Here is a 25,000-nt window from a genome sequence, read left to right as displayed (position 1 = left end):
CGAAGCGCCCCAAAAACCCATCAAATTTCTCGGGACAACATGAAAAATAGTAGGTGAGTGAACTTTATTTAATATCTGGCTGTCCATAAAATGGATTCTCGTTAGGAAACATCATGATTTGAAGTTTTATGGAACATTTTGCTCGATCAGTTGTATCGGCTATTACAACTTTCTCAAAATTACGTGACATCACAAGCTTTCACATCCGTTGGGTTATCTGCCTGTGGCGTTCCTGTTGGTAATCTATGAAAATCGATGTTATTTAATTGATCGATTCTCATTGATTATCGGTGACATTGATAATCGATGAGAATCGATATTCACAAAAACGTGGGTGATTGATCGTCCATCGATTATCCATATCAATAGATTAATTGAAATTGATTACCATGGATTGTCATGGAGCATTAATTCCATTGATTATTCAGGCCCTGTCAATATACATTTTACTCTGCTTAATGGCAGACAATTTTACTCTTCCATGGGTGAATAGGTTAATGAACCTCCTGGAGTTCTACAATAGTCAGGATTTGAATCTATGACCTGCATAACATTGGTTGGATGCTCAGTACCAATTGAGCTTAAAGAACTCTTATTATATGACTACAATGTAGCTCCATGAACAGGCAAGATGAACCAAATCCCGTGCTGTGATTGGGTACCTGAGCAGGCAAGATGGAGCTATCTTGCCTGCTCGAGATTTCTCGCTTGGTCCCGCAAGATCAAAGATCATGTTTTGGTGTTTTATCCGGATTTATAATAAATCCTTTATTGACCAAGAATGTTCAGTCAAGATCCATGCTGAATGTTGGCCTTGTTCTTTTTGTCTCAGTCCATAAACATGCAGAAAAAGAACTTGGCCAATACCAAGTCATCTTGACGCCATGCTTGGTCAATAACCCATATAATTATGAGAAACCAAGTTATTAAATAACCCAACTCCCCTGAGGAATTCTTGTTTGTCAATGCCTCAACATAAGAGCAGTCACAGTGTGGTGAAGTCTACAACCTGTAGGACAAGGGTACAGTACAAATGTAAGTCAGCAATGTCCAGTGTAAGTCTCACATGACTGATTGCACAGTCTGGGGCACTAAACAAAAATAATGAGTCTAAACAAGAAAGCTGAGTCTAAAGCTATGGCTACACGAGCGATTTTTGTCTCGCATTGGTGATGCATTTTTTTTTTTCGGATTTTGTCGCGTCGCCTTCACGCCAGGGTGGCTATACTCGGACAAATTTTGGTGACAAATTCAAAGCCGCGCAAATCGCATACTTCAATAGACCTGGGCACTATAAACAGACATTCCTACTTTAATTTCATTGGCTAAATACTCCTTAGTCACATCGCAAGCGCGGGCAAAAAATTGCAGGGTGACTACATGGGCAACTATATGTATCTCTGCGATTTTGTTGCGAACGTTTCAACTCTGGCAACTTTTTTCTTGCAATTTTTTCATCTGTCACGTCGCCAGTTCAAGTGTGGCTACACGTGTGATTTTCAGCTTGCGTTGGCGACACAACAAAGTTTGAAAAAATTGCATCATCAGCACTCCTGTAGCTGCGGCTTAACCATGGACCAAAAGGTCTGAGGGCTCCCTTAAATCAATATCAGGGCCTGACACGTTTGAGACCACTTTTTACTTTGGAGAGTAGGTTTCAAAACTTAATTTTCGCCTCAAAATTTCACTTTCCAAAGGGGATTTACATACAGTAAATTAATTAATTAAAGTTGTGTACCGCAGAATTTTTCTTGGTCAAAAGCTCATGAGCTCGTGGGCTCCTGTCTTCAGGTACTGTGTGTGTGTTTTGATCTCAGTTTTTTCGTGTGATGTTCCAACCAGACTTCCTCAGACAGGAGCTCTTCAATATGGCAGAAAATGAAGTGATTGTGGCAAATGTTTGCTGATCACTCAATGTTTAGGGGTTGCTTGCTCATTTTATTTTCATACATTTTGGCCTTTAAAAAGAAAAATCGGTTTTGTGTCCTAGTCAAAAATTTACTTTCTAAATTGGGTGAGTTTCTTGTTCATTTCTCTTTTTTTACTCTCCAAGTGTTAAAATTTACTCTCCAATGGGAAACGGGTGAGTGTGAATGTCGAGCCCTGAATATACTGTAAATACCACAGACTCAAACCAATTCCCTGGGAACCCAAAACAAAACTGAGCAGTAATCCTGTCACTTCCATCATCTACAGCCTGTAAGGACCTCAGTAGGAGAGCAATCACCCCATCGACATTAAAAAAATTCCAAATGGGAATCAAATTTGTGTTTGTACAAAAGGGCGCTGACACTTCCTGTGGATCGCTCTGCTTGCATAGAGAAATAGATGGAATGAAACATTCCAAACTGGTACAAAGACAGTCACTTATTACAACAGTCACCTCAAATTAGAACAAGCCTTTTTCTAAATTCTACTATATAATAATAAATGGTAAATTAAGTACAGTACTTAATTTATGCCATCACGTTTTTGGATGCTGGCCAAAATTGAGTGGGGCATTACTAAACACAGGAACGGAACGGAATGGAATGGAATATACCGGAATAAACCGGAATATGCCGGAATGAGGCGGAATAACACCGGAATGAAACAAAATGAACAAGAATGGTACCGGAATATACTGAAACGAGGCGGAATGACACCCAAATAAAGTGGAATATACCGGAATGAACCTGAAAATGCCAAAATTTTGTGTTTTAGTTAGCACCGACCGATTTTCCGTTGTTTCAGTCAGCTTTTGTTGTGTCACGTGATTCCCTAAGGGAGTTGCATGACTGTGTTGTTGCCTTTTGTAACATTTCGAACACTTTGATCAAGAGAAAATGAATAATTATTTGTTGTGGAAGTAACATTTTTTTTTCGTGAACGAATACAGTAGCAAGAGAAACAGAATGTTATTCTAATTGTTTTTGTCTATGGATCTCGGAGGCGGCTTTCACTGTGCGAGTCAGAAAACCCGTGAACATTTTTATTTCATTCTGACAGGTCAATTGTGTATTGACCAATCACAATCAAGTTCAGTGAACCACAAACTAATTACCGTTGATGCTTGCTTGCTTCCCACGACCCACACGTGATGGAGATATTTGGAAATAGATTTGTTCAAACGGCCGGAAGAATCTTTTTCTCTTCCCAGTTGTTGGCAATAATGCCATCGAACCTGAACGCAGTGTTTCCTTGTTTGAAGAAAGAAGTCAGAAGCACAGAAAAAAGATCGATCGATCAATTGTCGTTCAAAGCCTTGTTACTTCCCCTTTAATGTAAAGTGTTTTTTCTGTCAGTCTCTTTATTCTGCAACACTTATTCATTCACAGTCTAGAATGATAAAAAATTACTTTTTGTTCCTTGTCATTCCGGTTCACGTTAATCAGTTTGATTCTGGTGTCCTTCTGGTTTATTCTGCCTTATTCTGTTGTCATTCTGCCTCGTTCCTGTATACAAATGTATTTCGGTACCATTCTTGTTTATTCCGTCTCATTCCCGTGTCATTCGGTTTTATTCCAGAGTCATTTTGCCTTGTTCCGGCATATTCCGCTTTATTTGTGTGTCATTCAGGTGTCATTCCGGCTCGTTTCGGTACATTCCGGTACTATTCTTGTTCATTCCGTCTCATTCTGGCATATTCCGGTTTATTCCGGTATATTCCGTTCCGTTCTGTTCCGTTCCTGTGTTTAGTAACGCCCAAATTGAGTGTCCATTCTATTAATGGTAATTCTGGACTGACAAGATTAGTGTCAACTCCCAGCCTTAAAAGTGTGTAACTTATCATTTCAGTGATGGAAATCCTTAACATGATTATTGTTATTGTCTTTGGCCTATGTTTTGTGTTTGAAATGTTCACAGCACAGTGGGAATCAGAGAGTATCAAGAAAGGTTATTCAAAAGTTGTTGATGCTTATGGCTGTCTTGGAATTCTCAAAATCAATCTTGGTAAGAGTATAGAGTGTTTTCACTCACATGATCAGTAACCTTTTACCCGGAAACAAAGGAAAACGTTTGCATGATAAATAATTAAAATGTAGCTCAATTCCCAGAGGATTCATATTTAGGTACACCAACGTGACTGCCATGATGTCAAGTGAAAACACTGACTCTATATATAATTATATATACAATGTACGTGTATTAATACCAAGGGCCTTGGTGTCATAAGTTAATAATTAATTGCATGTAATTAGTTAAACTATTGTTGTGTTTGCTTGTTGTGTTATTGTATCTGTTCTCACAATCTGAATAATATCTGTCCTTGTTTGTGTACGTCTGTTAGTTTTTTCCATCAGGTTTTCTTCATAATTTAGTGCAATACAACCATTAAAAAAGAGGTTAACTAGTAAGAGCTTTTTATTAGTTTTTACATTACAAGTTTAATTATAATACCATATTCATCATCATCATCAGTTGGTTGAAGGGCTGAGTCAACTGTAAGGTATCTACATGTACATCTAATTGTGCAGTTTGGGCATTGTGTACGATTTTGTACATGTATGTTTAAGTTGTTGACGGAGCAAGGATGGCACAGTCGGTTAGTGCGTGACCTTCGTGCAAGAGGTCTCGAGTTCGATCCCCGGATTTTGCATCCTTGTTTTGACTTCTTTCCTTTAAGTGTAGCCCATGTAGCTTTAAATACCTTTAAAACGGAGCACTGGTGAGGAGAAGGGGAAGGGGGGGGGGGGGGGGGGGGTAAAATGAGTGCGCCATCGACCTCAGGTTTTTCAGTTGAATTACTTTTACGAGTTATTATCAGCCTATCAGCCTAGTTATCAGCCTAACTAGCCTCGTTTTACAGCCCAAATTCTTTCATGTGTTAACGAGGCTAGTTAGGCTAATTAACACAAGGACAAAGGAATAATTAATTTTGTTGGCGGCTATTTTTGCCTTTGGTCAATACCAGTCAACCATGCCACTGTGTATTATATAGTGTATAAAAGTGTTCATTTTGTTTTAGGCGAAGAAGTGGTCAGTTTTTTCCTTGTTCTTGTGACTGGGTGTAATTCACTGGGAAAAATTAATGAAAGTGAGATATTTCGCATCACCGTCACTCAGTTTGTTCCCTTACAAGATGGTCAGGATGAAGAAATAATTGCTGAAGTACGCAAACTCTTGAACTCTGGAACATTCTATTTTTCTGTTTGTCCTGGAGATCAGCAACCCTTAGACCTGACGTTGTGTTCCCAGCGAAGATTTGAGGGTTGTGAACCCGATAACAGGTTTTTCTGGTGAGCGCCTGATTCATCAATTACTGATCAATCGTTATTTTTCAAGAAATAGAGATTTTGCTTCAGGTGCTTTGTGTTGATTTCCTCATTAATGTGTGCCATTAACGAATTTTTATGATACATGACTTGTACATGAATAAAATAGAAAAAACAATTGGTTGCAAGACCACTCCTACTGAAGTGCTTTTCTGACACAATAAAAGTAATTAATGATGTAAATTAATTCCTGGCTTCCGTTATTATATTCATGATCTTTAAAAGTTTGCAGTGATCTGTGACCTGATGTCAAGCTGTCTGCAACATAGATCAGATGCATATACAGTATAGATGATAATACACATCTAACACAAATAATAATTAATAATTTCGTGTAATTTTATTGGCTACAGTAAGTTACTGTACATTACTTGGTGGAAAATCACACCTGACAATGACATATATCATGCAATAACCCCCTTCCCCATTGGTATTTGTCCAGCAATCATTTCTGTTGAAATGAAACCTGAAGCCGATTGGAAATAAGGCAGTGCTTGCAAGAGTTTCAACTTTTCATCTTTATTATTTTACAAGGAAGAAAAACAAACTTGTTTTGTAGAGTCTATAGTTATATTGACATTAAAAAGCTGGTTGCAAATGCTGATGATGAAAGTGCAAAAAAGTTAACAAAACATGCAGTCAATGTCTTTGAAGGTGAAGAAAGTTATGAAGCTTCGCTTCTTGGCCAAACATGGTATTCATTTTTTAGATAGTCTCTCAGTGAAGGACATTGTCAGCAGACATACCTGTACCAGCCACCTGAAGGGGTTTACATGTTTCCCAAGCATGTAATCTAAAGCATTTTCAGACGAGCAGTGGTTACACTGTGAATAGTATGCCAAGCATGTATCTGTAGTTTGACTGAACACTATCAGACAGAGAGGTCCCATGATTAATTTTATGAGTCAAATGGTCAGTGAGTCAATGAGTCATGAGTCATGAGTCAATGGGACTCACAGTCAATATAGCAACAATTTATTGATTAAGCATAAGCCCTCGTTTCAGTGATTAGGCCTTTAAGCACTCTCTGAAATTTTAGCTATCATTTAATGGGTTAGGGTAACTGCACTAACTCATTGACTCATGACTCGTTGACTCATTGATTCATTGACTCATAAATACTTGATACTCTTAGGCAGGTGTTAAGGAAAAAAGTTTGCCTCAAATAATTCCTGCTAAACATTACCACGAAAAAAATTGCTAATTGGTTGCAATCTGATTGCAGGTTGGTTGGATTTAACTGTGGAAACACTTGCCGAATGGTTTAATCAAAATAGCAGAATGATATGATTTGCGAATCCCTACTGTGTTGAGACTGAGATTAGTTGACTATTAACATGTGAAGATGAGAAATTATTGGCTAAAGGGTTAATCAATCTACTGTACCTATCCCCCCCCTTCCTATTGAAAGGATTAGTCTTTAGATTGTTTTGTTTTCAATGACTGATATTAATATTACTGGAAATAGAAACTTACATTTGGTACAGGTTTCCTTATTAAACAAATGATTCATATTTTGAGTCTGAATTGCATTTAGTGAGGAAGAGGCCATAGCATGGTGGAATTATATCAGAATTATTTTCTTTTCTGAAAATAATGGAGTATTTTGCTCTTACAACTTTTAAATTAACCATTCCATTTGCTTTCTTTCAACTTCTGCAGGAATCGCAGCTTACACATTCACTTGCAAAGGTTTGGAATTGACTGTTCACAATGGCTTCTGTGCATGATGTGTGGTGCAGTGGAAATCAAAACTGTGTATGTTGGAAAAACTCAGGCTAAAGCCTGTCTCCTCTCTCGGCTGAGCTGTGAGAGAGCAGGAACCAGATTTTATGTCAGAGGCACAAATGATGATGGTCATGTGGCAAACTTTGTGGAAACAGAGCAGGTGATAATTAATTTTAATTTGCATAGTTTAATTAGGTTTCATTTTCTAATCATGACAACATTGCCATACTGTAAGTTCCAGATTCACAAAACCATAATTATTTTTAGAAGACATGTTTAGGTACATGTGAATGACTCATGCCATGATAAGGTTTATTAATTGTTGCATTTTCTAGTATTACTTAATACATTTTGACATTTTGATCAATAACAATGTATGTTAACAAATTTTACATTTAAGGACGGTGCCTACTAACTAATTTAAAAGGTATTTTTGCCCTCTGGTTTATGATTATGTGGGAAATGTAGTGTAGTGTTATTGAAATCAGAAAAGAAAACGGGGGGTAACCACGCATTTTTCAAAGATAATTCGTGAACAATATTAAATTTTGCAAAGAGCTTTAAAATACAAAGCCATAATATGGTGTTCTTTCTCAAATTGAAGCTTATAAGTATCTCTGAAAAATGCATGGTTACCACCAATTTTCTTTTTGGATACCAATAATACATGTATAAATACTAAGATTTACTTTCTCTGCATAATTTTAAACCGTGCAAAAATATCCCAGCCTGTGTTGGTAAGCATCACTGATAGGAAATCCGAGTATCTTGAGATGCGCAGAACGTATGCGCAATAGCAATACTAGGCATTAAGTCCTTTAATCCATTGACTCCTCAGGTACATGTACCCTAGGGTGTCCCCAGTTGATGAGTAAAATCTTCTGTTGTTAGAGTAAAATCAGTTAAGTCTCACTCCCAGGAGTCAGTGATTTAAGGGAGGTGTGCGATTCCGTAAACGCTAAGATACCAACACGAGACATCAAATAACTATCTGACATCTGACTCCAATTAACTCACACAACATAACAATCCAGTTCCTTTTCTTCAGTTTAATCACATCAACAGGAACAACTTTCTGCAGACATTTTCCTTTCTCAACCTCGCACGTGTTTTACAATCCCATGATCCTTTACGTTTCCAGTTCTAGACCATTACATCACTTACTAGCAACTATTTCAACATGTAAAAAAAATAATATTTATAAAGTTACATTGGTGGTCAGAAATTATTTACGATAAAAATGTTCCCGACGTTTCGGTCGCAATCACAGACCTTCTTCAGGGGAAGTGAGAGAAAAATTTACAAAAAGCACAGATATGAACAAGGTGCTGATTAAAATTCAAGATATGTGTCATTTTTTCTTGTTAGCAAGAGTCAAGTGTTTCATCCTGGTTGAGTGGATCTTTGGTGCATGCAGTTAATCTCCCAGGCCTCGAGAATCTTTCTTTGGTGCCAATTACTACATGTATTAAACCTGAGAATTGTGGCCAGTCGTCCCATATGATATCGTGATTTGTTTTTATAAGATGGTCTGCAAGTGCCGAAATTTCTCCTTGTCATGACGCGACAGCCTTTTGGTGCTCGCCTTTTCTTGCTATGAATTTTCTTTGCGTTTCGCCAATGTACATGTAACTCTTGCCGCAGTCAGTGCAAGGAATGTCGTAAACAGGATCATGAATTTCTTCTTTATCCATTTGGTCCTTCGGTTTTGGAAAGATCTGGCTTATTGTCCAATAGGGTTTGAATGCCACTTTGATGCCATGGTTTTCCAAAACTCTCTTTATTGGCTCAGAGGTCCCGCTAACGTATGGAATAGTGCGGTAACCCCCGTTCGGATTCTACAACGGTGGTTTTAAGGCCTGCTAGCGTGTAAGATGAAGCACTTGGGGTATCCATTGGACTGTAATGCCAATATTACTCGTTGCTTTTCCCTTATTTGGTCAGATTTTGTTGTGGGGATTTTTACCGCCCGATCCGTCAGTGACTTAACTACAGCTCGCTTGTGCATACTGGGATGGTGTGATGAAAAAGACAGATAGCGATCAGTGTGGGTAGGTTTGCGGTAGATGATGGTGGTTAATCTTCTGACTTCCTGGTGGTGAATCATGGAATCAAGGAAGGCAATTATACCGGTATTTCCCCTCGGTGACAAACCCAGTTTTAAGACATGTATTTCAACATGGTTGTCACGCTATTCAAAAACAACTGTCACGGAGGTTTCTACATGTTTCCCTAAACTTAGAAAGTATGCAAATCTTAAATGTTCTTAGATCTTAAATCTTTCTGCTTTTGAGAGGAGGGATTTTTTGACTGGTTAACCTATTGACTTCTCAGGCATACCATGACACCCCCAGTTCATGAGTAAAATAATTGTCTGGCATTAGAGTAAAATCTGTCAAGTCTCACTTCCAGGAGTCAATGCCTTAAACCAGTCAGCTCAGCGCAGGGGCATGCACATAATTATGTACAACTGCTGACCAATAAAAAATAGACAATACGGTAAGTATAGGAAATCGTATGAACACGAATGCATTTCATGATTTATGGGCATGAGTGATGTTTTGAAAGTTCTCAAAATTGCACGAGCCGTAGGCGAGTGCAATTTGAGAACTTTCAAAGCATCACGAGTACGAGCAGGTTCATACGATTTTTTATTTATTATATTCTCAACACAATTACTCAAATGCACTACTTTGTTCTTGCTCATATTCTTCGAGTTTTGGGTTTAGTTTTCTTTCAGTCGCCCATGTTTTCCAGACATTCAACCAGGTCTGTGTAGCTTTCAACATGTTTTTGTTTTTCGCATTTTCTTTAAGTTGCTCAACGATGTTTTGGTTTGACAAAGCAAACCGACTGTCAGCCATTTTTTTTCACTTTCAATTGGTGTTCAAATTTGGCGCTTCCCTGGTGTTTCCATAGCAACTTCAGTATTGCACTCTATAACCTGGATTGCGCTCTATAACTTATTTATGCATTCGCCATTGCCCAATCAGAAACAAGATAATTATTTTGTTGAGTATAATAATTATAATAAGACGAGTTATTGTGCATTCAGTTCCAGCTTTTTAAAGGCAGATTATATAGTATGCTTTTAAAAGGCATACCAGTTTTGGCTCAATCTATTATTATTTCAAAGCAATCCAGAATACATTAATTTTGTGTATTTTGTTTTAAGTGTTTGTAGTTTTGAAAACTTTTGTCTTTCAAGAGATTCTCTTTGATCCTCCTTGAAAAATGGGTGGACTATGGAAAAGGATGATTAAGGGTATATGTACTTAAAAAATATTATATTATATTATGTTTCACGTGGCCTTTTTTCATCTGGCACCATTTTTCGCATAAATAAAGTACGTAGTAATGGGAAGTTTTTACGTTGAGCAAGGGAGAAGAGAAACTCGAGCTAGGGTTGTAGTGAGGGAAATCACCTCCCGATTCATTTTTTGTTATTTAAAAAACCAAATGAGTGTTAATTTTATACCTGTAGGATGTGCTTTTACTTGATTTCACTGGCAGTTTCCCAAGTATCATTAGTGGCTTAGTGGAACGTTTGTGTTCTGTGTTTTGATATTTAACTTCTTGAAAATCGACCCTTATGATGGTCATGAAAAGCAAAAAACAAAAAAAAAAAAAGAAAAGAAAATAATGACATAATGATGCTTTTGTTTCAGCTTATTGTCGTTGACGATATAACTACCTCCTTTGTCCAAACCCGTGGATCTGTGCCAGTATTTTGGGAACAACCAGGTCTTCAGGTACTATTTTTCATTTAAAAACTGTCCTTTTCATAATTAATTTTTTGAAATCATCCACATTGGCTTGCAGGACTGGTATTACCGTATTTTATTGGACTTACTGGGCTTCTCATGTATTTAAACTTGTGTCAGTCGACTGTGATTCATCCATCTTGTTTTTAAAAGTTGCCTTGTTTTTAAAAGTTGATTATTGTCGCTCTGAAGTAACAGTGGATGGTAAGAAGTTAAGACAGATGATATAACAAAATGTATAAATTGGTTTTGTAAGGAGAGGAGGAGAACAAAGTACCTGGAGCAGGGGCTTCAATTTACTCTTAATTAAAAGTAGATGTTGGGCTAATCAATACAAGCGGCGGTCACTCGACGTGTCTTTCACTTGTAAGGGTTTGAATTAAAATCAAGGCATAGAAGCCGGCCGTGAGTGGCAAAATTCTGACAACATAGATGGCGGTGACGGGCTCCTAATGAAACCCCAACTTGCGTTGCTAGTGAAAAGCAGGCTTAAGGATGCCTTCTGGTACTCTCACTTACAGTGTGTGACCAACCCCAGGATAAGTAAAGCCATACATGTGGGTTGTCAACCAAGCGTGAGGTGAAGATGATCTTAACAAATGTTATTGAAATCCAAAAAGAAAATTGGGGGTAACCACGCATTTGTCGAACATAATTAATTAACAATATTTGTAAAGAGCTTTAAAATACAAAGCAATGTATGGCGTTCTTTTCAAAATTAAAGCTTAATTATCTCTGAAAAATACATGGTTACCCCCAATTTTCTTTTTGGATTCCAAGAGAACTGGCTAAGTTCTGTTATCTCCGCATAGTTTTGAACTGGTCAAAAGTATTCACGTATTAATAAGCACCACCGATAGGAAATCCGAGTATCTCGAGATGGGCAGACAATGACGCAAGTAGGTACCGTCCTCTATAAGGTCTCACTAAAGAGATCATACAATCAAGTTGTTGTGAGTTAAGGGTGTGATTGACATCTTGTTTCTATTAAGTTGTTCATATTGAATTGCTTTTGGAATTATTTGGGCTTCTCTGTCAAGCTACGTACTCTACAGGTATTTAATAAGTTTTCGCTAATACTTACCATTTGACTTTCTTTCATTAAACAGGTTGGTTCTCACAAGGTTAAACTCTCTAGAGGTTTTGAAGCATCTTCGCCAGCATTTGGCCGGTAAAATGCATAATGTTAATTGCTTTTAGATCATGACAGTTATGAACATTACTTAAAAATTGCCTATCACATCTTCATACTATTGCACTTTATTTATTCTCTGAAATTGTTTCAAAGTGTATTGTGTTGTTTCTAGAACCTTTTTATTGAAACTCACCTTTTTATTTGCTTCGAAAGATGGGAAACGTTGTGATAGTTTGATGCATGACCGAGCAATGAAGGTGAATAGGTTCGATACTGTGTTGATGTCACAAACAAGACGCCTATAAGGGTGTATCCTTGGGATGCACAGACAGTTAACACAAATTGTTAAGTTACAGTGAACTACACCTGTACAACACTGCGGGTAAATTTCGGAAATTTCAATGGGGCAAGATTACCAGAAACATAAATCTGTAATTTAAGTGGAAGTTATTTGTTGTAAAAACAGAATGAGGTTATCTCTTTATTATCAATGCTACTATATTTGCAAATTATGGAAACAACGAGGCCGTATTTTAACAGGGGTTATCAGGATTCGGTATAATTAGGCAAAAAATTATAGGGATATGGGATATTTTGGGGGAAAATTAACGGGATACGGGATATTATATTAAAAAAACCGAACTAGCATTATAGAGATACATACCACAGGAATTAACAGGATACAGGATATTTTGGCCGAAAATTAATGGGATACGGGATACGTACATATAGATCCCCCTCCCACTCCCCTACACTGTAATGGGGCCTCGACAATCAAGTAAGCAATACTATCAGAATTTACCTTTACTATACCTTTTTGAGGAATGTCAGGATAAAAAGATGAGATTTCTTTGAATACTGACTGGAGATCGGCCGCTTCTGGGTTAGCTTTGAAATTTTTCTCCTATCCTTCCTTCCTTTCAATGAAGGATAGGATCAAATTTCAAAACTAGCCCAGTATGCCTCAAATCCACACAAGGACACAAGTTGCTGTAAAAGTATGTTTAATTTTTTTATTTTCGTCTCTGTAAACTATGATTAGCCGAATTTTTTTGGCATTTCATTTTTCCCATATAAGCCCTACAAATCATCATGATGTCATTTCATGATGTGTGTATTACGTCATTCTTTCACATAATCTTTCATTAAACCTGGCAAAAAATACCATGATAATACTCTTTGTTTGTCCATCCAAAATTTTGCAAAAGCATTGTTTTATTTTCTCTTGGTACTTACAATGGTCCCAAGAGAAACTGGAAACAATGCTTATGCAAAGTTTTGGAGGGACAAATAAAGATAATTATGGTGTTTTTGATAGTGGCTAATCATAACAAAAGCATATATGAAAATATGTGCTATATGATTTGCAGACATCTGACCAGTCTGAAGATTTCCTATGGACAGCAGTTGCTTGTTAATCTGCTTGGAACCAAGGAAGGTGAAAATACACTCAGTGTTGCCTACCAGGTGAGCTTTCGAGGAAAGTACATGTAGCGACCTTTGTGTGGCAAATATCATCTTAAGGAATATGGTGACTGTAACAGTGCTTTTGTCACAAGATTGCTCTGGTAAGTCCTGAGTCTTAACTTAGGAAATAATATGAGTCCCACTCCTTGACCATCAAGTCCAGTCCAAACACGAACGAATCCTCGGGCATTTACAATAGGGAGCTTAAGCACACGCGTTTTTGAGATGCAGGCGGCAACCGGAAGTGAACATTTTGCATGGCAGGACAGTGGTGTCTCCTAAATTTTTATACTAATCATCTCTAATGGAGAAAAGATACTTACCAATATAAATGTGGTTGTGTGAAGACAAGTTCAAGGGAAAACAGCTCACTTCCGGTTGTCGTCCGCGTCTCAAAAACGCGCGTGTTTAAGCTCCCTAATGTAAGTTAATCTCTACGGTGGCCCATAACTGTCACGGCGATCGCAAAAAGCCCACCTTCATTGACCAATCAGACAGAATTGAGTGATTTGGCCCTCTATAAAATAGAAAATGGTAATTAACCCTTACAGTGTCATTACTTATGAGTGTTTTAAACTCAGGAGTCATGGACATTTGCAGGGTTCCCACTCGCTTGAAAATTCAGGGAAATCCGAGGTCAGGGAATTTGAAAAAAGAGCGCAAAAGTCAGGGAAATTTTATTTCTGTCATCTGCATAAATTTTGTTGATGTAAAACCACTCAAAAGACGTTTCCTTGCTTTCCATGTGCTTTGAATGTTGGACGCAACAATGCAGAATGAACTGTTGTTAAAAACGGACTGAACATTAAAGTATTGATCTTTCTTGTCCTCGGATTACTAGAAATCCTAAAAGATTATGTCAGGGAAATTACCTTTGGTCAGAGATTTTAGTTTTCATGGTACGGTAGGAACCCTGATTAGTTAATCCTGGTTAATGAGCTGGTGTTTCTGCAACTGGATACCGATAGTCGCCTTTGGAGTGAAATGAAATGTGTTACATACAATATTAGCGATAGTTTCATATGGGTATTTAGGGACATACTTGATTGATCAATCCCGATAGGGGCGTTTCAGGGCCAATAAAACACAATTGACGAAACGATGGAACAGAACTTGTAACAACAACTGTTAAGAATTCCAACTGGCCGGAGGAAAACCAGTTGGCTATTTACAAGTGCAGCTGGGAAGTTGAACCAGGGACTACCAGGAACAAATTCAACGAGCGGAGCGGGTCTTGAACCGGAATTTCCGGTTCTGAAGGCAAGCGCCCTAACCACTGGACCACACCCCTGCCTCCTCAACATTTAACGTTTTAAACTGTGTTAGAATTCAGTTTCAGAGGGTTATACAGGTGTCTTGTATGCAGCGTTTTCTTTGTTACAGCACGTTCCGATAAGACAGACTATGTATACATCGGTTTTCTCTGGGAATATTGTTTTCTTATTGGTGAAGAATAGGCCAATCAATAAGCAATCATCAAGTGTGTTCAATACCATAGCAAATGCGAGCGTTTACCACTCTACTATGGATGTTACTGACAGGGCTCACCCGTTTCCCATTGCAGAGTAAATTTAACACTTGGGAGAGTAAAAAAATAGAAATTAACCAGAATGCTCACCCGATTTGGAAAGCAAACTTTTGACTACGACGGGAAACCGATTTTTTTTTTTTAAACGCGTTAAGCCAAATGTATGCAAATAAAATGAGCAAGTAAGCCCTAAACATTGAGTGACCAGCAAACTCATTTTCCGCCACAATGAAGAGCTCCTGTCTGAAGAAGTCTGGGTACAGCAATCACACTTCAAATATATACATTTCTTTAATCGGGAAAATTACTATTAAAGCAAACGAGGACGCTAGAGACGCAATGTCGAGGGATATAAAGGAGGTATCATCACTGACAGCAGACCAAAGACTAGATGACGTGACCCTAGGGCAAACGGAACGTCCACACAGTTCGGAAAGAGTTTGGCGAGAAGTGTCTGGTGTTGTGGTCTGATTTATGGGTTCCAGAGTAAGAAAGAAGATTGAGCGTCGTTATTTTCCTGATCCTGTCTCCAAGGCAAAGGAATCTAACTAAACGAAATGTTCTTTTTCAGGATCAGTTGAAGGATTCCATTCATGGCAGTGAGACACGCATGATTTGCTTTGATTATCACCAAAATTGTCGCGGAGGAAAATTTGAAAAGCTGTCAGTGTTGAAGGAAAAGGCCCAACCATCTATGACGGAGTTCGGGTTCTTCTTTGTTAGAGGAGAACAGATTGTGAGGTACTGTATGCTTTCGATCATGGAGCATGCGTGTGTTCTACAGTTGTTGAACAGAGTGTTCAAAGGGCTTTAACACCATTCAACGTTTTCGAGGACAAAGGAAAAGTTGAATCGATGTTGGATGAAAGTTAAAACCAATTTTAACTTGATTCAACACGCTTTCAACAAGCTTTCAACATTTTTTTACACTTTCAACAACGTTGGACGATCTGTTCAAACGCACCGAATATTTGGTTCAACAAAGTGTTGAAAGCATGTTGAAGCAAACGTTTAAACCGTTTAAACGGGCATTTTTAGGGTTATCCTTAGGCTGGGGTAAATACGACTGGTTGTCCTCACTTAAGGAGCAGAGTTTGGGGGAGGAGGGGAGGGGGCACCTTGTATTGAAGGCCATCAATTGAAGGTGGTGAGATGGCATGGGGACACTTCGTAACACTTACCAAAGTCGTCAATCAATCAATGAAATACCAAACCATTTCACTTTAATACGTTTTGTAGTCCTTACGAAGAACAACGGTGCGCTTTATTATGTAAACATAGCAAGGGTGATCTTTTCACATGTGAAGATACCATATTTTCGCGCGAAAGATCACCTGGTATTTCATTGGGTGTTTATATAATAAAGGAGCATCTCTTCCAAAAACTGAATGTTTGTGATGTGATTATTTGACAGAAAGCAGAAGGGTGCTGTTCGGACAAACTGCATTGATTGTATTGATCGAACCAACAGTGTGCAAAGCTACCTAGGAATTGAGGTAAGGCTACTTCATGATAGGCACGTTTTGGACAGGGTAAACGAGTGGGGAGGCAGTTTTGCTTGCAGGGGTTAAATATATAGTAAGTATGGAAGTTGCACAGTATTGGTGAGCCACGGAAATTTGGTCAAAGAAAATGTTTGTGAGTTGACGTTTCGAATGTTAGCCTTTCTCATGAGCGAGTTGGAAATAGTGGGTTGTTAGTAGTTTATATGCAGTTAAATGCAATTTAAGGGAGTTAACAACTAGGAGCACAAGTTTTACCTTTGCAGTCAGCGGTTTGTTAGATATGCGCATGCGCCAGGAATTTTCGTGTTCTTGGTCCATAGGGCGTTGTAGCAGTTTTTGTTGGCGTTTTAGTCAGCGTTTTCCTGAGCGTGGGGACTCCTTGGAGGCTGTCTCCCCTCCCCTGTCCCTCCCTTTCTTTCCACTGTTTATCAGTGTGACGGGTGCCTGCTTTTCTCCTTCCGCGTGGGGGCTCATGGCTGGGTTGCCTGGATTTGCCAGCCATGGGAGCGGTCTCCATCTGGGAGCTGTCTGCCAATAGTGGAAGCTCCTGGATGTCTCAGGCACCCGACCTCCACTTTGCGAGGCAGTTGTTAAATAGAAAATGGAGGATTTTTTCCATTAGTGGAATCATGACGACATGAATACACGAATAATCCATGAATTGAGAGAGTCTAGTTGCAAAAAAAAAAAAAAAAAAAATGGTGCGCACTTACATTGTAGAGATATTCTGTTTATTTTAACCTTAGCTATTCTTTCTGCTGACTTACTGTAGTTGATTAACAACAACCATACCATACCATGCTTAATTGACCACTACCCATGGGCGCTTTTCAGAGCCAATGAAACACAATCAACGAAACGAAAGAACAGAACAACGACAACAACAACTGTTAAGAATCCCAATTGGCCGGAGGCAAACCACCGGCTTGGCTATTTACAAGTGCAGCTGATAAGTTGAAGCAGGAACTACCAGGAACAAATTGAATCAGTGGCCAAAAAGTGCCTTGAACCTGGGATCCCCGGATCTCAAGGCAAGGGCCACGCTGCTTCCGACAACAACAGAACGATCATCTCTTCTTTCATTTCCGGGGTTTGCTGCAATTGCGAGCGTGCTGCATTTTTAGTCCCAGCAGTGTAGCATGGTAATTGTCACTTAAACCTTGTTTAACGTCCCAGCATTCACGAATCTTCTTTAGCTAAGTGGCGGAGCAATCAAATAGGTTATCGGAATACCATAGGCTCGATTGCGGTTGGGACAGTCGGAATTCACCCGAGTCAACCCGAGCCCGAGTTACCCAAGTCGACCCCAGTCGGAATTTTACCCGAGTCAACATCGGTGACTTAATATAAGGGAGGTTATGTAAACGACGTTTTGGATCACGGACGGCAACTGGAGTGAACTGTTTTCCTGTCTAAAAACAGGAAAAATAGTTCACTTCCGGTTGCCGTTCCGGTGCGGTTCGGGTGCGGTACCGTTTGCGGGTGCCGTTGCAATATAAATGTGGACAATATAAAAACTGACTTCACACTACCACATTTATATCGCTAAGTATCTTTTCTCCATTAGAGACGGTTCTCTTCCGGTAACCGTCGGCGTATCAAAACCGTTGCGTGCTCAAGTCCCCTATTATTGTTTAATTAAGGGCGCTATCTTCTGAGCTGAGGCAGATGTAGAGCTTACAGGAAATACGAGTTTATCATTTATTTTCCGCGGGGGAAGCAGTGTGGCCCGATGGTTAGGACGCTTGCCTTGGGATCCGGGGATCCCGGGTTCAAGACACGTCCTGGTCACTGCTTGAATTTGTTCCAGGTAGCCCCTGGTTCAGCTTCTCAGGTGCACTTGTAAATAGCCAACTGGTTTGCGTCCGGCCAGTTGGGATTTTTAACAGTTGTTGTTGAATGTTCTGTTCTGTCGTGATTGTGTTTCATTAATTGGCCATGAAAAGCCCCTATGGGGAGTGGTCAATTAAATATGTATCGAATCGTATCGTTTTAACTCTGCATTCCCCAGACGACAGTCCAAGGATCTACTGACTGAGCTAATCTGTGGGTTTTGTCAATGTTTACTGATCAGATGCTTTCGCAGCAAGTTGATTGTCTTGGTTTGCCAAACAAACAAGCCATTTTGACTAGATTTCAAGAAGCCTTTCGCACCATGTGGACTCAAAATGGGGATCACATTAGTCGGATGTATCTTGGGACTGGGACATTGGATGGCAAAACCAAGGTATGATCCTCTCACTTGTCTGGACAATTTAAGCGATTGTCTCTTAAAGACACCTGAAAAATTCAGTTGGCTTAACAGGATTTGAACCCATGACCTCTGGGATGCCCCTGCAATTCTCTACCAACTGAACTATGAAGCCATGGCCTCATGTTTGCCCGGCCCGTGAAAAGACATGTTTGTTATATAGCTGAAATTTCTCCCCCAACAGCGCGCCCTCTCATTGGTTACTTTGAGATCACATGACATCTAGCAATAAAACTGTTTCCCGACAAAAGCGGGCAACATTACAAAATCTATGACGTCAGAAGGTAACAGTGCACTGTTACCCGCAATTAGGGAGCTTACGAAACGACGACGACGACGACGACGACGACGACGACGACGACGACGACGGCTACGAGGACTTCATTTAAAAATACGAGATCGCGTTATTCATATCACTACGAAACTATTTTATGTCGTTTCGCGTTAAAATGTGTAGTAACTGTCGAGGATTTAAACTGGTTTGAGTGGGTTGGAAGCGTCGATAGAGAACTGAAAATTCCTCGTCATATGCTGACGTCTTCCACAGAACCTTGAATTTGGTCATTTCACGTCGTCATTTAGGAGATGACGGCAAAGAAATGTACCAAAATGTAAAACGCACGTGCAGAGCGTGCAGAGCCATTGTTTTTGCTCACTAAACCTATTGTTTTGTAGCGTCGTCGTTGCCGTCGGCGTCGTCGTTTCGTAAGCTCCCTTATGTTGATCGACAGCCGCTGTTGCTGTTGCCGTTGCAGGTTTTTTTCTTTTTGTGCTATATTACAAATCACTTAACGACTGGTCCTTCGGAAAACAGTTAATTTTGTTTCTCTCGAATTTCAATGTTTCCCTCGGCTGCGCCTCAGGGAAACATTGAGATTTTCGGGAAACAAAATTAACTGTTTCACTCGGGACCAGTCATTAAGTGTTTAATATTTGAAGTGCGTGTTACAGACGAAATAGAGAAATGATCCTTGCCCTTATCTGGACAATTGAAATTATTTATGAACATTTATTTCATGTAAGTGCGAAAATCATATTACTCTCATTCGTCTATAGCCCACACTTATATACGCTCTTTCCTCCTGTCCAACTCACTCTGAAAAAAGAAAGTTATCCTTGGTTAACAATGATAATAACTTTTCATCTGTCGTTTATCTGTATAGGTGATCAATAAACTCAGGGATGGCGCTCGCTCGGTACATAGAACCATCGTCAATAATTTTTTGGATGGAAGTAAGCAAGAAGCCATTGATATGTTGTTGCTTGGCAACACATTTGTGGGTGAACTTGGCGAGAGGGCCCGGGCGCTGCTTTACGCGTCGTTTCTTCACTGTAAGTTTTCTTCAAAACTTTGTTTACCAATCACTCTTTAGCCGAAACCTTTGCTTGTTCATTTCAGCTATTTGATAGTTCGCCCTTGGTAAACGTAACGGTCAGTTTCGTACAAGAGAAATAACGGGCGTTGATTTAAAATAAGCAGGCTGTGATATTTTTCTCATATTTGCAGCTTCTCCAACGATACTCCGAGAGCTGTGCGACCGCCATCTGGAATACACCACGTGGTCTAACATTCGCGTATGTGTCGGTACATGGAATGTCAATGGCGGGAAACACTTCCGGAGCATTGCTCACAAACACCAAACAATGCACGACTGGCTTTTAGATTTTCACAAGACCCTTCCAGACAGCGGTTATTCGGAAAGCGATGATGTGGATTTCCGGGTACCAACGGACGTGTTTGCTATTGGTTTTGAGGAACTCGTGGACTTGAATGCATCAAACATCGTCTCAACGAGGTGAGAGTAGGTCACCTCTGTTTCACATCGTCTTTCGTCTTAAAAGGACTCAAATTGAATAACTCTCGTAATTAGAAAACGTCAACTTTCGACTCGCTTTAAAGAAGAGGCAGAAGCTGCCTGTTGTAACAGAGATTGGTCGAGGGTGGTGGAAAAATTTTTTTGTGACCCCACCCCCTCGCCCTTGGGGAGAGAATGTAGTGCCGTGAGTGTTTTAATAGGGTTATTTTAGGATTTTTTCCTGCTTTTATTCGATCAAGAAACCTGTGTTTTGACAGCATGACCTGATCAGTTCCTCTAATGTCGTCACAACGCCTGGTAAAGATATTTTCGAAGTTCCCTTAGGAGCTACGGAAACTCATCTTTCTTTTCGCTTTTTGAACGTGTCGATTTCTTGCCGTAAGTTCCTCGCCAAGGGTTTGATAGCTTTCATTATGGACCTTATATCAAATTGTGATTGTGCGATGTTCTCATCACGCCTATGCGTAATATACGAAAAGAGGAACCAGGCAATACCTACATTGACCAACTTTCTCTCATTTCGGTGAATTTCTAGGTCTAGTCAGAGAAAGGAATGGGGCGAAGAGTTGCGGCGCATTATATCACGTGACCATGCCTATGTCCTGGTCACGTGCGAGCAGCTTGTGGGTGTCTGCCTCTTTGTGTTTGTTCGTCCTTATCTTGTACCCTTCTTAAGGTAAGCGATGTATTTCCACAGCCACTTGTGTTGAACTTATCTGTTGAGTCTTATTCTGGGCGAAAGATGTGGTATTCTGTATCAAATATATATTGTTCTTGAAACCAATCAGGATAGCACATCTTTAAGACGTTCTTCTCCTCGATCTTTCAGAGTCAGGATGCGAAGATTCCGAGAAAGCTGCTTTTTTTCTAGCGATGCAAGCGTACATTTAAGCACCAGCAACATATGCAGGCTCTTTTACTTGCCGCCAATAAGAGTCTTTAGTCCTAACAAAAAGTACAAATTGATCAAGACGCTTCTTGGTTTGTGTAAGTTGCTTGTGTCTATGCTTGCGCTGCCAGTGAAAACCATTCCAAAGAGAGCTTCACAAAGCAATAGTTTCAACTTGGAAGAATAATGCGCCATCTTTTTTTGAATTGGTCATTATACACTGTAGGCCCAGAAAGTCATAAAATGAGATGGCGCACGTTGTGACGCCTCGGGTGCAAACGTCGCCTATCTGTTTAAAACAATAGAAGGCAGCTTACGCAAAGGACGACTTGGACAGCTACGAGAAAACGACAAAACAATACTTTAGTGAACAAAAACAAAGTCTTCGCACGAACAATCTTGGCTTCGCTTGTTTCAGACAACTTCTCGTTAACCGCTTCTTTTAAGAAGTTAGCGCTACATTTGTACATAACAAGCAAAAAAGGAGCTAAAATCAAATCAGTTTCTTTGATTTTTGGTAAAACGCAAATTTCAGTTTCACGTTTGCCGTCTGCTGTAAATGCAAAGCTCAACTACCTATTGTCCATTGTAAACAACGAAGATCTGCAAATGAGAAACGGAGAAAGGAGTCCTGTCGACTTTGTTTTTAGCATAATTGGCTGTTTCTAGGAGATTATCAGAGGGGAATATTAGAGCTCCAGTAGGGGAATAAGTTTTATTATTTTCCTATTATCACATATTGTTTCAGCCCCGCGCTGCCCTCTCGCAATCAAAGCCTCGCCCAGCTTTTCAGACAGTGGAAAATAAGAGGGGGTCCCGTCTCTTTGTTGCAGTTCGTTGGTCCCTATCTTGGATTATTGATAGTCGAACTTGAACGAATTCGAACGAAAACACGGATTGAAGCGACCTCTTTTATGTTGTGTCTTCGCGTTTAAAATTGGTAACTCGTACTCTTCGCTATATTTGAACGTCAGTGATGGTTATTTTGCATCTTGGCAATTATTGTTGCTCCTTCTTATGTTAGGGACGTGGCTGTGCAAACTGTCAAAACCGGACTGGGTGGGAATGCTGGAAACAAAGGAGGAGTTGCTATACGTCTCTTACTACATGGGACTTCAATCTGTTTTGTCTGCTCACACCTTGCGGCTGGCCAATCAGGTGTAACGGAGAGAAACCGCGATTATCACGACATTGCTTCAAGGATAGCCTTTCCTATGGTACAGTACTTTTTATGACTCGAATCCCTGCAATCACTCATTAGGGACTTAAACTCAAATATTTTTAGTCTACAATATTGATATCCCCACCAATAGCAAGCATATTTGATGATTCTTACCTCAAAATGTCGCTTTTTATCTGCCGGACAAGGCGCGCAAAGTTATCAAAACTAGCAGTAATTTGGACTCGCGCGACCGTGATGTGAGAGGCATCGGTCTATTCTCGATTTTACGTCACAAACTGCTTTACAATGCAAAACTTCAATGCAAAATTTGAGAATAGACCCATTCCTCTCACTTGACGGTCGTGGGTCCAAATACTAGGGAATTTAATAAATGGTGACGGCTACGACTACGACATCGCCACAAAACAGTAATATCATTGGTTAAAAGAGCATAAATAATCGTGCTGCACGTGCAGCACGGATTTTAGCAAGTATCTTAGCGGTCCTCTGCATAACGACGACGTGAAATCACCAAATTTGAGGTTTTGACGACAACGTAAGCATGCAACAGAGAATCTTTCATTCTGTATTTTAACTCTGAAACCGCTCGTACAAATTTATTTGTAGGATACTTCGCCCGCATTGTAGGACGTGAACGAGACTGAAGAATCGCCAAAGACTTATGATAGAGCCAAGTTATATTTAGAGGTGACGTTTCCGTGTGACCGTCACCGTCGTAGATCTTAAATTCCCAATACCAGTTCAGCCAAGTTAACTTGCCTTGCAAGGCACAGAAAAAGCGAAATTCTGGGTAACAATGGCGACATATGTTTGCTTTGGATGGGGAGATTTATGCTAGGAACAAAAAATATTTGAGTTTAGGTGCACTTTAAGATCTAGGACGAGGACGTCGACGAAAAAGTCATCTTTAAATATAAGTTTGCACTGTCGTAAGTCTTTCGCGATTATTCCATCTCGTTCTGCACGTGGTACAATGTAGACAAAGTTTGATGGCTCTTTTTTGACACCCGTGCCAATTTCAAACGAGCCGTGCCAAAAATTTTTTGTAGTGTAAACCGGGCTTTAAACTCCCTAGTGAGATTTCGTTCGGCAGTTATGCGTGCTCACTACGATATGTTCGTCCGCAGATTCACTACGTTTGGTGTGCACAAAGTTTCTTTACTTTACCATCACAGTCTCTAGAGTCAGGAGCCTAAGGCTTGGAACTTCAGTACAATTCACGTTTCTCTCTCTCTCTCTCTTAGGAGTTATCGGTTTCTTTGACCATCTAAATTTAAAACGGCTCTCTTGCCAAGTATTGTCATCCCCGATAACGCCACAGGTGTTACAAATTAACTTTCAAATGAAAAGGGCCAAGTCATACTATTTGAAGTAATTTCATGACTCGTCAAATTGTCATAAAATGGAATAGAACATCGCAATAACCCCAAAAAACTGTAGAACAAAAAATAAATAAATGCAAGAAAGCAAAGGGGATTCATGGAAGGGCCAAAAAGGCGAGATTGAAAAGATTGAAGTTTAGGTAATCTTAAAATGTCAACACAGAGTATTTCAGGTTTCTATATATAACTCCACTGGATAGAGGTTATTTTTGCTCAGAATCATCTTTGCGATATAACGATGATTTCATCGCTGCGCTTTGTGCTTGCGTCGCTAGTGAAAACCAATCAGGCTTAAGCAGTGAAAACGAAAGTCGACATAAGCATCAAAATCAACCACGGCAACCGCCATTTTGTTCAAATGCGCAGACGCAGGGAATCTGCAAAGGCCAGAAGAAGCAAACTTTCTTGTGCTTATGCTGTGTTTCGTTTTCACACAACGCAAGCGAACACAAGCATAAGCGCAAGCCTAAGGGAATGGAAATATTTTGATCTCTGAGAATAACCTTTATTACATATTCATTCAATTAAAATATAAAAATTTCAGTTCAGAAGGGGTTTACAAATATAAAATTATTTAATAAAAGCAGGCCAGCAGCTGTACAATTTACTTTAAAAAAATTCATTTTACTGATGCTTTTGCTTGTGTCAATCCCTTTTCCACGGTGATATAAGCTCTCTTATGCTTGAGCTTGTCTTTGCGTCGCTAGTTCAAAACCAGGCTAAGGAATGTCTTATTACTATTTTTCGATATCAAATTCCTGATCAGCTAATTATTTCTCCGAAACTGCCCGAAATACTGTGAAACACTCCCTTTCTAATTAACGCAGTAAAGAACAATATAAAAATATTTGGACCCGAGAACATGATCACTTAAATTAGGGGTGCAAATTGTTTGCTTATGGTTAAGTGGCTTTTAGCTAGCGTCCCACGTGGTAATTGCTGGTAAGTTAACGCACCTTTTTAGCTAATTAACGATAATTGACGATAATTGCCCATTTCAGATCGTGTGCTTACGCACCTTAAGCTTCCTGCTAGTGTACAAAATAATGGAAACCTTTGAAAAAATAAGCAAACAATTCCCAGAGAAAGGTCATAG

General features: G+C 39.5%; 1 protein-coding gene across 2 annotated transcripts in view; it reads left to right on the top strand.

The window, feature by feature from the left end:
* The window catches only part of LOC138004573 (synaptojanin-1-like), a 42,240-nt gene that overhangs the window by 2,504 nt on the left and 14,736 nt on the right, over positions 1–25,000 (top strand). The window contains exons 2-14 of one of the 2 annotated variants that reach the window (XM_068851128.1): positions 3,847–3,933; positions 4,949–5,219; positions 6,918–7,143; positions 10,652–10,735; positions 11,857–11,918; positions 13,253–13,349; positions 15,449–15,618; positions 16,292–16,373; positions 18,457–18,609; positions 19,797–19,965; positions 20,141–20,429; positions 20,986–21,126; positions 22,364–22,556. In XM_068851128.1, the coding sequence (XP_068707229.1) occupies positions 3,847–3,933; positions 4,949–5,219; positions 6,918–7,143; positions 10,652–10,735; positions 11,857–11,918; positions 13,253–13,349; positions 15,449–15,618; positions 16,292–16,373; positions 18,457–18,609; positions 19,797–19,965; positions 20,141–20,429; positions 20,986–21,126; positions 22,364–22,556 (2,024 nt within the window). Of the gene's footprint in view, positions 1–3,846; positions 3,934–4,948; positions 5,220–6,917; positions 7,144–10,651; positions 10,736–11,856; positions 11,919–13,252; positions 13,350–15,448; positions 15,619–16,291; positions 16,374–18,456; positions 18,610–19,796; positions 19,966–20,140; positions 20,430–20,985; positions 21,127–22,363; positions 22,557–25,000 lie in introns of those variants that run through there. The other variant, XM_068851136.1, reaches the window with a different exon arrangement.

This window comes from Montipora foliosa, chromosome 1 (assembly GCF_036669935.1).
Source record: "Montipora foliosa isolate CH-2021 chromosome 1, ASM3666993v2, whole genome shotgun sequence".
NCBI lineage: Eukaryota > Metazoa > Cnidaria > Anthozoa > Scleractinia > Acroporidae > Montipora > Montipora foliosa.
This window is presented reverse-complemented; position numbering and strand designations above follow the sequence as displayed.